The sequence below is a fragment of the Pteropus alecto genome, unplaced genomic scaffold (genome assembly GCF_000325575.1).
Source record: "Pteropus alecto unplaced genomic scaffold, ASM32557v1 scaffold122, whole genome shotgun sequence".
NCBI lineage: Eukaryota > Metazoa > Chordata > Mammalia > Chiroptera > Pteropodidae > Pteropus > Pteropus alecto.
Window position 1 is genome coordinate 326,113 of NW_006431917.1, and position 13,078 is coordinate 339,190.

Here is a 13,078-nt window from a genome sequence, read left to right on the forward strand (position 1 = left end):
ATCTGATCAATCCATTACATTTGATCCTCTAAATTATACCATTTTTGGCCAGTGGGAGGCTCTTTAGCTTGGTTCTTAGTCCTTTTACCCTGATTCCAGTTCTCTGATAGTGCTCTTGTTTTCTGTTATAACAGAATGTTAAAAATTCATCTTTTGAATTTCTTATCAATCTTGAAATCATCTCTTTTCCCAAAGAATCTTAGTTTCTTTTATTTGAATATGGTACTTAGAGACTACACTCTAGAATGCTTATTCCTACTGTCTAGACCTTTATAATTGACCAAGTCGGGAATTTGTTTTTAATATAAAGTAAACTGATTATTTTTTATCTATTTCTGAGATTCATAGATTCTGGTTCTCATTGATACCAGTGTAATTGCTTGTTTACTTTACCCCACAATAAAAGCATAATAGTCTCTGAAATATTTCTTTTACTATACAAGTGTATGTATGTTTATTGTTTCAGGAATCAGTTATGTTCAGGGATGTGGCTGTAGACTTCTCCCAGGAGGAGTGGGAATGCCTGGACCCAGCTCAGAGGGATTTATACAGAGAGGTGATGTTGGAGAACTACAGCAATCTGGTGTCAATGGGTAAGGTCATCTGTACCAGTAATTTAGAGTTCTCTGGAATGTCTGTTTCTTCCACGGTGAATTTCTCAGCTGCTTTTTGAGTTACCAGCTGAATTTCTGCTTCTTATTCTCAAATCAAAGATTGGAGCTGAAATGAAAAGGAAGCGTGGGAAATGGGCAGCTCTAATTGGCTATAGCTGAAGCTTCTCCTTTCTTTGGCTCTTCCTGTAGTGGCATCTCTTCCTTGATCATCAAGGATCTGGGTCTTATTTCTAGATCTGATTTATTCACAGCATAATCATATTTCATATCTTTTCTTGTGAGCAGGACTTTACATTCCCAAGCCTCAAGTTATATCTTTATTGGAACAAGGGCAAGAGCCCTGGATGGTTGGCAGAGAGCTGACAAGAGGCCTGTGTTCAGGTGAGTGACAAAGCAGGCCATTGCAGGTAATAATTCAGCTGATCAGTGAAGAAACAATATCGTTGAGGTCTTGCCTTGGAAACTCCCATCAAAACCCTAAGCGTGTGGGAAAGTCCTGTTAGCATGAGTTTACAAATTACTTGTTACATTCCTTCCCTCACTACTCTTTCTATTACCCTTCTCCAATATATCGTTAAATTTCAAGTAGAAAGTAACCTTCACTTCCCCTTTAAAGAAAACTTGTACCCATATTTAACTCAGTTCCCTGCTAGTATTTATTCCTCTTACACCCATCTAAATGTTTTCTACTACCACTACCAAAACAGTATACATGTGAGTGTATGCATGCGTGCATGTGTGTATCTGCACCTCTCCTTCTCTCCAAGTAATGGCCTTTGTTATAGCCACTGGCTAGTGACTTTTTTATTAATTGGTTGTACGTTTTTCCTTTATCCAACATTCTTGATTTCCTAATTTCCTAATGTGCAAGGGAGTCTGCCAGTTGCTGTAGTTTGCTAATGATAGCAGCTATTAAGAACTTGGAGTCAAAAAATGGTACTAAAATATAGCCATAAATAACATCTATAAAGTAGAATCTAGTAAAAGAACCAGCCAGGGAGCTTAGCAGAAAGGGCTAAATATGCAGAAGTGGAATTAATCCATACTGAAATTCCATACTGAAATAGTAGATGGAGCCTTGAAAGTAATTGAAGTCACCGTCTATAAAGACAATGTTGGGAAAAACAGAAAAGTCTGTGCCCACATTATGGGAGGAGGTGGCAGAGAAGAGATTTGAGATAGAGGAAGAGAACCAGAAGAGTACTTATTGAGCATAAGTATGTACTAAGCATTGATCCAAGTGCTGGGATGATAGTATTAAAACATTCAGAGCTCTGCTCTTCTGAAGCTTATATTCTAGAAGGTGATAGAGAAGGAATAAATATGTATAATGTCAGATGCTGATAAGTGCTATGAGGGAGACAAGAGAGGCCTCTCTGATGAGGTGATATTTTAATCAAGACCTGAAGGAAGTGAGGGAACAAGTAATGTTAATATTTGTTAAAAGAGATTCAGGCAAAAGGAACAGGAAGAACAAAGTCCTTGAGTTAGGAGCTTTTTGGCTCATACCATTGTGGCTGGAGCAGAATGAGCAAAGAGCAAATTATGTGAAAGGAGATCAGCAAAGTAGTGCATATATGTTTGTGTTAGGTACAGATGAGTGAGAGGGTGTACCTGCAGATAGTTCTGGATTTTGTGAGCCTAGGTATGGGATTTGAATTCTATTCTGAATAATGTAGGTGTAAAGCCATTTTATTCAGAATGAGATGATTTGAGCAGAGGAGTGACATCATGTTTTTAAAGGATCACTCTGACTCAGAGGTTGCTAATTTTGGATTCCTTTAGTTAGAATTTAGAGGCTCTATGAACTTGGATGAGAAGAAAAAAATGCATCTTTATATTTAGTAACCTCTGATTAAAATTTAGTTTTTCTTCCAATTATGATGTATAAAACAAACCATAGTATTATTAGTTCTGTGACTTTGATATAAATGGAAATCAAAATATTGAAATGCCATTTTTGCTTATCACTATTTCATAATTACTGTAGTACTAGGCTTACTGTTAGGTCTTACTATTTAACACGTTAATAAACGAGAAAACTTCAGGCAGAGGGAAGAACCCCTGCAAAGGCACTTCTAGGAGGGAAAATCTTGGTAAGTTTGAAGAATTGAAAGAAAGCCAGTGTTGTTGCACCCCATGAGCAAGGGAGAGTGGAATGAGTTGAGATTGCAGAGACAGGTAGGAACCACATTATTCAGCCTTTCCTGGTGATTATGAGAAGTATGCACTTTGATTAGTGGGAGGCCAGGTCAGGTGTCATTGGTCCCAGAGTAGATTAAAGAGTGTAAAACTTGGTGGGGAGACTGAGATAGGAGGCTACTTCAGTGGTCTAAGAGATGATTCTTGTTTGGAAGAGGGCATTGACAATGAAGATAGAAGAGGACAGTTTTAAAAGTTAGGAGCTTAACCAGATGAAAATTGCTGAAAGACCACATAAAGGTAGGAGAAAAAAGATTATGCTGGAATGAATTCCTTGTTTCTGGTTGGAGATGTTCTAATAGGCTTCATTTTGATGTCTTCAAATCATTTAGTTTGCTTAAAATCTCTAACTTTGGTAAGAAATTCTTTCATAATAATACCTATCAAATACTGAACGCTTTATTCAAAGATAATTACATACATTTTTCCTCACCTTTCCAATATTCATGAATTAAGGTTTATCTCCCTTTTACAGATAAAGAAATGGGGATTTAGAAAAGTTAAGTAATTGCCTAGGAACATAGTAGTAACTATCAGAGTTGGGACTCAGCTCATCAGTCTCCTTCTGGTTCCTGTTACCTTTCTATTGCAGTATTTTGCACTGTCTTATTTTCTTTCTGTCTTCCTTAAACTCTAGCTGCCACCCCTCTCAGTCATTGCACTAGTACATGAGCAAGTCTCTCCTTCTAAGATCAGCATCACAGAATTCCAAGGTGAATAATATTTTCACTAAATCCCCAGCACATAACATATTCTGAGTCTTCCCTATCTGCCACTCACATCAAATTAGTTAAATACCTTAGACTTATCTCAGGCTATTCCCACATGTGGCTTACCCTCTGTAATCTCTTTCAAATTTCATCCAATATATCCTTTATTATGGAACCTATTCTGTTTCCACCCCAACTGGGTGTGCTGCTGTTTAATTCTGATATGAATTACCCAGAATTATTAGTATAGATCCTGCAGGTTAACAGCAAAGTCCTGTAAGACTGCTATCACTTCAGATGCCAGCTGCAAGTCTCAGGGGTTCCTCAGACCCCCCATACTTCTAAGCAACTGGCTATAAAGTTGGGGATTTCTATGATCCTTGCAGGTTCAGTAATTTGCTGGAAGGACTCACAGAACTCAGGAAAGCTCTATATTTACAATTGCAGTTTTACTATAAAGAGTACATATTAGTTAGGACAAGGTCTGATAGGCTTCCAGATATAGAGGTTCCATACCCTCTCCCTGTACTTTTTGAGCATAAGCATGTACTAAGCATTGATCCAAGTGCTGGGATGATAGTATTAAAACATTCAAATGTGTCACCCTCTTGGCATCAGTGTGATCACCAACTGGAAAGCTCCACTGAGCTTTGGTGTCTAGTTTTTATTGTGGTTTAATTACACTGTCATGATTGATTAAGTCATTGGCCACTCAATCTCTGGTGCCTCTCCCTTCCTCAGAGATCAAGTAGCTGAAAGTTCTTAATCCTTTAATCATATGCTTGGTCTTTCTGGTAACCAGTTCCCCTCTCAAAGCTATCTAGAGACCCACCATGGGTAAACTTATTAGCATAATGAAAACACTCCTATCACTTGGGAAATTCTAAGAGTTTTTGAAGCTCTGTGCTAGAACCAGGTAAAAAGACCAAATTTATTTTTTATTATATCACAGACCAAGAATCTTCCCCTATATGGAATTATTCCTCCTATGTGGGTTTAAATGGGGTCAGAAAATTATTCACTTTTTGTAATACAGTATGATCATACACTCTCTTACATAAACATTCATGCATGCTTATATAGATGTAAAGCATCTATATAAACGGAAAGCAAGTTTCTGAAGCTGGTGGCCAACTTTGCTGCCTTTGCTGTTAACCTGAGGTGCCCCGAAGGCAGAGTCCAGCGGCCTCGGCCAGCCCCTCTCGGCAGATGCTTCATGCCGGGACAGACTGAAATGTCTTGTGGATGTGGTCTCTCCCTGATGTTTCTGCAGTTGCCGGGCGCGGCAGAGGTCGCGGCCTGGTCTTTGCCTATGTGAGTGAGTGTGTGTGTCTCCCCAGAATCTACCTTTGCCCACTGCTCCTGCTCCTCCCCAACCCTTCACCACTTTTTTCACTGTTCAACCATTGTATATTTACCAGTCTTTCCAGATGATTCTGAACCTCATCAATATTTGAGAATGATTGTGGTTTCCTATTTCTGTTGTCTCTTCCACTTCTTGTGTTATACAGTCATGCACTGTTTAACAACAGGGATAAATTGTTCTGAATAATGCGTCGTTAGGTGAGTTCATCATTGTGCAAATATCATTGTGTGTACTTACACAAACTCAGATGGCATAGCCTACTACTGTAATTGTATGTGCTATACTTTATACAACTGGCAGCTCAGTGGATTCGTTTACACCAGCATCACCACAAACATGTGAGTAATGCATTACAATACAACTTTAGGACAGCTAGGACGTCACAAGACAAAAATAATTTTTCAGTTCCATTATAATCTTGTGGGACCACCATTGCATATGTAGTCTGTAATCAACTGAAGCATCACCGTGGAGCATGTGGCAGTATCTCATTAATTTCTATGCATTTTTTGTCCATTTTTCAGATTAAACAGATATACTTGAGAACTGTATGTCATTTGCTACCATATATTTACTTAATTTTTCCATTTCTATTATAAAAGTTTAACTTTTTACAAGTGAAGGGGGAGAATATTTACCATTTTATTTTCTTTCAGATCTGGAGTCAATGTGTGAAACCAAGTTATTATCTCTAAAGAAGGAAGTTTATGAGATAGAATCATGCCAGAGGGAGGTAATGGGACTTACAATGTATGGCCTGGAGTACTCCAATTTCAGAGATGTTTTGGAATACAGAAGCCACTTTGAAAGACAACTGGGATATCAAAATGAGCATTTCAGCCAAGAAATATTCACTCATGGATACATGCCCACATTTATTCAACAGACATTCTTTACTCTACATCAAATAATTAGTAATGAAGATAAACCCTATGAATGTAAGAAATGTGGAAAAGTCTTTAGTCAGAATTCACAATTTATTCAACATCAAAGAATTCATATTGGTGAAAAATCTTATGAATGTAAGGAGTGTGGGAAATTCTTTAGTTGTGGCTCACATGTTACTCGGCATCTGAAAATTCATACTGGTGAAAAACCCTTTGAATGTAATGAATGTGGAAAGGCCTTCAGTTGTAGTTCATACCTTTCTCAACATCAGAGAATTCATACTGGTAAGAAACCCTATGAATGTAAAGAATGTGGGAAGGCTTTTAGTTATTGTTCAAATCTTATTGACCATCAGAGAATTCACACTGGTGAAAAACCTTATGAATGTAAAGTATGTGGGAAAGCCTTTACTAAGAGCTCACAACTTTTTCAACATGCAAGAATTCATACAGGTGAGAAACCCTATGAATGTAAGGAATGTGGCAAAGCTTTTACTCAGAGCTCAAAGCTTGTTCAGCATCACAGAATTCATACTGGTGAGAAACCCTATGAGTGCAAGGAATGTGGGAAAGCCTTTAGTAGTGGTTCAGCTCTTACTAATCATCAGAGAATTCACACTGGGGAGAAACCATATGATTGTAAGGAATGTGGGAAGGCTTTTACTCAAAGCTCACAACTTCGTCAACATCAGAGAATTCATGCTGGTGAGAAACCCTTTGAATGTCTTGAATGTGGGAAAGCCTTTACTCAGAACTCACAACTTTTTCAACATCAGAGAATTCATACAGATGAAAAGCCATATGAATGTAATGAATGTGGAAAGGCCTTTAATAAATGTTCAAACCTTACTCGACACCTGAGAATTCATACCGGTGAAAAGCCCTATAACTGTAAAGAATGTGGAAAGGCATTTAGTAGTGGCTCAGATCTCATTCGTCATCAGGGAGTTCATACTGATGAATAATAAAAGTTAAGGCTCTTGTAACCTTCCTAATACTTTAAACAAAAAAAATCATGTTTGATAATTACTCTCTCTTTATTTTACATATATTTTTAATCTAAATGTATTTTCCTATTATGAATTCATATTCTAAATTGACATTCTCCCCACCCTGCCCCCCCAATATTGTATTAATGGCAGTCGTTCAGTAATTCTTTCTTTCTCCATTATTTTGTTCTACTTTTGAGGTGAAAACATATTTTTGTTTATATTTGCTTGTATTTCAGGGCTACTTTTCTTCTCTGATCTATATATTTGTGCTTAAGCCAATGTCACACTTTAAATTGTGTGACTTTGTATTTTTTTAATTCCTTGTAGAATTATAACTTTGTTTTTGAAGTCAGTGTTCTTTTTTTCACAAATATATATTTTCTTATTATAAAACAAAGTCAGAAACTGAAAAGCCAATATTAATTGTAATCATACCAACTATAGATGACTACTCTCAATTTGGTAGAATAAATCCTACCAGACTCTATCTTTAAAGAAAGTATAGTCATGGTATGCATATTGTACCTTCACTTGCTTTTACCATGCCAAAAATGATTGCCATCTCATTAAATATAGATTTTTGTTTTTTTAAAATGACATACTTAATAACTTTTTTAAATGATTTTATTATTCATGTTATGGCTACATCTAAATGTTTTGCAGTTATAAAATATGCCCTGATTAATACGACCCAAAATGTATCTTTGGATGCTTGTTTTTTCTTTTAAAACATGTATTTTAATTGCTGAAATTATTCACTTTTTCTCCTTGTAAACTGTTTTGTTCCTTTTCAACAACCCTAACCCCAATTTCGTACTAGAAAGGTAATTAACCATTGTTATCAAAGTGTTGTTTATCCGTCCAGATATTTTTACTTTTTACTTATAGATGTTAGTGGCATTTTATTTCATATATATTAGTAAATATAATTATGCTCTATGTATTGGTTTGTTGTGACAATTCAATGAATGAATGAATTTAAAGTATTAGAACTATTCCTATCACATAATAAATACTTAGTAAAAATTGTTTACTATTATCGTTGATATACCCATTTTTGTAGTTATTTTCATTATTATTTGTAGAAAAGATTCTAATCATGTTTACCTTTGTCTAAATCAAAGAATTCATAATGAGAAAAATGCATGTAATGAGTTTAGGAAAGCGTTTCCCATCACTCATTGTTCAGCATGGAATTTTAAAAGGAAGAGAAAAAGTATGTGTGGGTAGTCTTCATTCAGACTTCATCTTTTATGCTGCATGAAGATTAATACCAGTCTGAAACCCTGTGGATGTAACAATGGGTACTTGAAAGCAGCACAGCTGTCAAAAAGTAGTTCCCCTCCCCCGCAAAGCAAAAAAATTTACAGGCCAAATTATTTGACCAGAATGACAATAAGTAGCCATCAAATTTCTGAATATTAATTCAGCGTCCCCTCTTGATCGACATGGGTTAAAGAACTAAATCTTTAATATACACCTTGGTTAAATGTGAATAAAATAGAATCGAAAAACCTGAGAGTGGCAGGCAAAGTCCTCTTGGAAGTTTTATAACCCAATTTGTGTGCATATATTAAAATACTATAAAGGTCATTAATAAAATCAATATAGAACCCAAGCAGCTAAAACAAGTGAAAAATCTAAGACATGAGTAGAAAAAGGCATTATTAGTTATAAAATGCAGAAATAAGTGAAAGAAGTAAATCTAAAACAAATTTTGACCAAAAAAAGATAAACTTGAGATTAGGGTGGAGAAGTACGGATAACAGCACTGTGGATGAGATTAAAATGGCAACATATTTAAATTTAAAAAGACTATATCATTTTTGGTGATGAAAATGTTCTGGGGTTAGTAGTGTAGGTTGTATAACTTTGTGACTATAATAAAACTACTGAGGAGTATACTTTAAAAGGGTGACTATAATGGCACATGAATTTTATCTCAAAAAATAATATAATTTTTTAAAAATAATATAACTGAAAATGTGGACAAAGTATGATTATAAAGAAATTGAATTGACATTTGCAAATCTTAATGGACTTCCCTCAAAAATGAATGTTTGGAGATTGGATTAAACATGGTGGAATGAGAGATGTCCCCAGATCACTCCCCTTGAAAAAACAATAAGCCAAACATCTAAAACTCAACAAAAAACACCCAAACTGCACACCAGCATGTCTGAGCGTGAGATCTGCGCATAAGAACTACCACAGGTCAGAACCCCGGGTGTTGGGTGGTGGACTGGGAGAAACAAAGAAGGTGCCCTTTGTAGCCAGAGCTCTCTGTAGGAGGAAGGGGAGGGAAGAAGGCGCAGCGACGTCCCTGAACTGCCATGCCTGGCAGTGCTGTGAGCTACATGCAGCCAGCGGCAGTGCTCAGTCAATAGGGCAGAAGGCAGAGAAACTGGGACAGCAGAAAAGCGGAGACGGTTGCAAAACAGGCTGAACCACAGCCCCCTTCCTCAACAGTTAGGCCCTTCCCCCATACCTCTGAGACTGAATGCTGTGGAACCCCAGGGGAATCTGAGCAAACACTATCGAAACTCACACTGACAGGAACTGAGACTGAGGGTAGCGAGCGTGATTAAACATCTGTAGGGAGCAAAAAGACATTAATAAGACTTTATATAAAGCAGGGATCCAAGAGGCTTACACAACACCTACTGGAAACCAAAAGAAATACACCTTTGCAACATGCTAGGAACCATTATATAATAAATCTTTCCGGAAAAAAAAAGCAGAACACACTTTCATTAATGCCCAGGAGGAGAAATAGTCAATAAAACACCATGAACAACCAAGGTGACAAGGCATCTCAGAAAGGAAGAGAAAAATCTCCAGAAAATAAGCTTACAGACATAGAAATATGCAACTTGAATGACAATTCAGGATGGTACTTCTGGAAAACTCAATGAAATACAAAACAAATCATATCAACAATTTCAGGAATTGAAAAAAAACTAGATAAGCAGAATGAGTTCTTTAGCAAGGAGATCGAAACCCTCAAAAAGAACTGAACAGACCTTCTGGAGATAAAGAACACACTGCAAGAGTTGAAAAATGAAATAACAGGCTTGGTAAATAGAGTCAACCAAATGGAGGAAAGGGTCAGTGGTATCGAAGACAGAAATATAGAAATAAATCGGAAGAAGAGAAACCGAAGAATGAAAAATAATAGAAGAGAAAAGAAATACAAGAACTAGTTGAGTCTACAGCCATGCTACCCCGAATAAGCTCAATCCCATCTGATCTCGGAAGCGAAGCACAGTCGGGCATGGTTAGTAATTGGATGGGAGACCACCTAGGAAGACCAGGTGCTGTAGGCATAAAAAATGAAAAAATAAATGATTGTAAACTGACAAGGTTCTTGCAATCTGTGAGGTCAACCAAGGGTTGCCTCACTTAAAAAACAAAAACAAAAACAAAAACAAAACAAAACAAAACAAAAATGGCTGATACCATCAGGAGAGGAATCATAAGAATAATGGGAATTCTCAAAGGGGAGAAAAGGAAAAGGGATTACAAAGCATTTTCAGACAAATAGTTTACGAGAAGTTTCCAAATCTAAGGAATGAGCTGGATCTTGGAATTCAAGAAGTCAACAGAACACCCAATTATCTCAACCCAAAAAGGACTTCACCAAGACACATTATATTAAAATTATCAAAAATCAACGAAAAAGACAGAATTCTGAGGGCAGCCAGGGAAAAGAAGACGGTAACCTATAAAGGAAAACCCATTAGATTATCATCAGACTTCTCAGGAAAAACCTTAAAATCCAGAAAGGATTGGAATCAAATATTCAAACTATTAAATGAAAGAAACTACCAGCCTAGAATAATGTATACAGCTAAACTCTCCCTTAGATATGAAGGAGAAATAAAAACCTTTCCAAACATACAAAAATTGAGGGAATTCTCCACTCCAAGGCCTGCATACAGGAAATACTGAAAGGGGTCAGCTCAACTAAAATAAAAAATGACAAAAACAAAAACAAAAACAAACCATAATTAGGAGTAAGGTGAATAGTAGGCTGATAAAAAAGCAGAGGATTGCAACCCTTACTAGGAACAGGTCATTATAAGCTTAAAATAAGAGATTTGCTATAGCAAGAGAGTAATGAATGTTCAGCATACATAAGGAAAAACCAAGAAAACGACTGAAAAGGGGAGGATACAAAGATCCAAATTCGCAAACAGGAATGGAGATAAGGCACACTCAGAAGAAAAGGGATGACTGTATGTATATATGTATGTATGTGTGTATATATATATATACACACATACATACATATATATATAACTATCCTTTACATATTTGTGATGGTAACCACACACCAAAGATCCAGAACTGAAGTATATAACATAAAACAAGAAGGACCAGAGAGAAAACTCAAAAAAGCCAAGTGAAATGAAGAAAAACACAAGGACAAAGAAGCAATTGAAACACCAAGACACCAGAAAGCAAAAGATAAAATGGCTATAAGACGGCCTCATATTTCAATAATCACTCTAAACTGAACTCACCAATAAAAAGGTACAGAGTGGCAGATTAGAGCAAAAAACAAAATCCAACTATATGCTGCCTCCAGGAGACACATCTCAGTTCCAAAGACAAATATAGGCTCAAAGTGAAAGGGTAGAAAATGATATTTCAAGCAAATGGCATTTAGAGAAAAACAGGAGTAGCGGTACTAATATTGGATGAAATAGACTTCAAAATAAAAAATGTAAAGAATGATACTGAAAGACACTTCATAATCATATAGGGAATCATGCACCAAGACATAACACATTAATATCGGTGCTCCCAATCAGGGAGCCCCGAAATATGTAAAACAATTACTAACAAAACTAAAGGGAGAAACAGACCAAAACATTTTCATAGTAGGGGACCTAAATACCCCACCATCTGATATGAACAGATCATCCAAACAGAAAATCAATAAGGAAATAACATCCTTAAATGACTCATTAGACTACCTGGATATAATTGACATATATACAGCCATCCATCTCAAAACAGCTGCTTATACATTCTTTAGTGCACATGGAACATTCTCAAGAACCTTGTAATAATGATACTAAGCGAAGTAAGACAGAAAGAAAAAGTCGCTTGCTTTTTTTGTTACGTTTTCTTCAATTTTATCAATTTGTTTATAAATTTAATTTAAAGAACAAATTCTCTGCTGCTTAGTTAATAGTGAATGTTTGAAACATTCTTTAATGTACCGTAAGATTTGATGATTGGCTGAAAGACCCATCAAAGCTGCTACACAGTAAAGTTTCCTTGCCATGTGATTTATGTGTTGTTCAGTGAACTTTTAGTATTATCAAAATATAATTGCATACTTATAAGTTTGGAAGTTTTCTTCCCAAAGTCCAAGAATTCTTCAATATATATTTGGTTTAACTTTTATTTAAGAGCTATTCCATAATCATTGTGTTATTAGTGTTTCTCTCTAGTATGTTTTTCAATGAGTATTTTTTAAAATGAGGAATTACGTATTTTCAAAGGAACCTCCCACATTTATTCCACTTTAAAACTTTCTCTTCATTATTACTCCTAGGATATTGAGTAAGGCTTGGACTATCTAAAATAGTTGTTTTTACATTATATTTGTAAGGTTTACTTCTGCTATGATTTTCTAATGTTTGTTATATCATGAGTATTGTTTAAAGGCATGGCAATTTACACATTGTTTTTAATAGTATGAATATTTCACTTTAAATAAGGCATAATAATTGGCTAAAATCCTTCATAAATTCATTACTTTCTATAAAAGCATTTGTTTCGCAATAAATTGTCTTATGTTTATAAAGCGTACATTAGACAATTTTATTTATTTATTTTTAATTAAGTTTATTAGGGTAACATTGGTTAATACAATTATATAATTTTCAGATGTACATTATCATTTGACATCTGTATATTTGGTGTGTTTACCAAGCAAAGTCCAGTTTCCTTCAGCCACCATATATTTGATCCCCTTTACCCACTTCATCCTCCCTCGAAATCCTATATTTGACCCCCTTTACACTGTCTACCTCCCCCCACCCCCACCCCACTAGTAACCACTAGTCTATAGTCCTCTGGTAACCACTTGCCTATAGTTTATGTCCACAAGTCTCCGTTTTTTCCTGTTCATTTGTTGCTTTTAGGTTTATATCCCACATATAAGTAATATCATGTGATTTTCAACTTCTTCTGTTTGGTATATTTCGCTTAGTATCATTATTACAAGGTCCATCCATGTTGTTGCAAATGGCGGTATTTCATCTCTTCTTATGGCTGAGTAATATTTCAT

At 35.9% G+C, this 13,078-nt stretch overlaps 1 protein-coding gene and 1 pseudogene across 1 annotated transcript in view; both read left to right on the forward strand.

The window, feature by feature from the left end:
• The window catches only part of LOC102878532 (zinc finger protein 658B), an 85,569-nt gene that overhangs the window by 17,531 nt on the left and 54,960 nt on the right, over nucleotides 1-13,078 (forward strand). Inside the window, 3 exon segments of the mRNA XM_006906199.3 lie at nucleotides 467-593; nucleotides 900-995; nucleotides 5,549-6,742. Coding sequence (XP_006906261.2) covers nucleotides 467-593; nucleotides 900-995; nucleotides 5,549-6,742 — 1,417 coding nt within the window.
• LOC112474105 lies at nucleotides 9,979-10,097 on the forward strand (annotated as a pseudogene).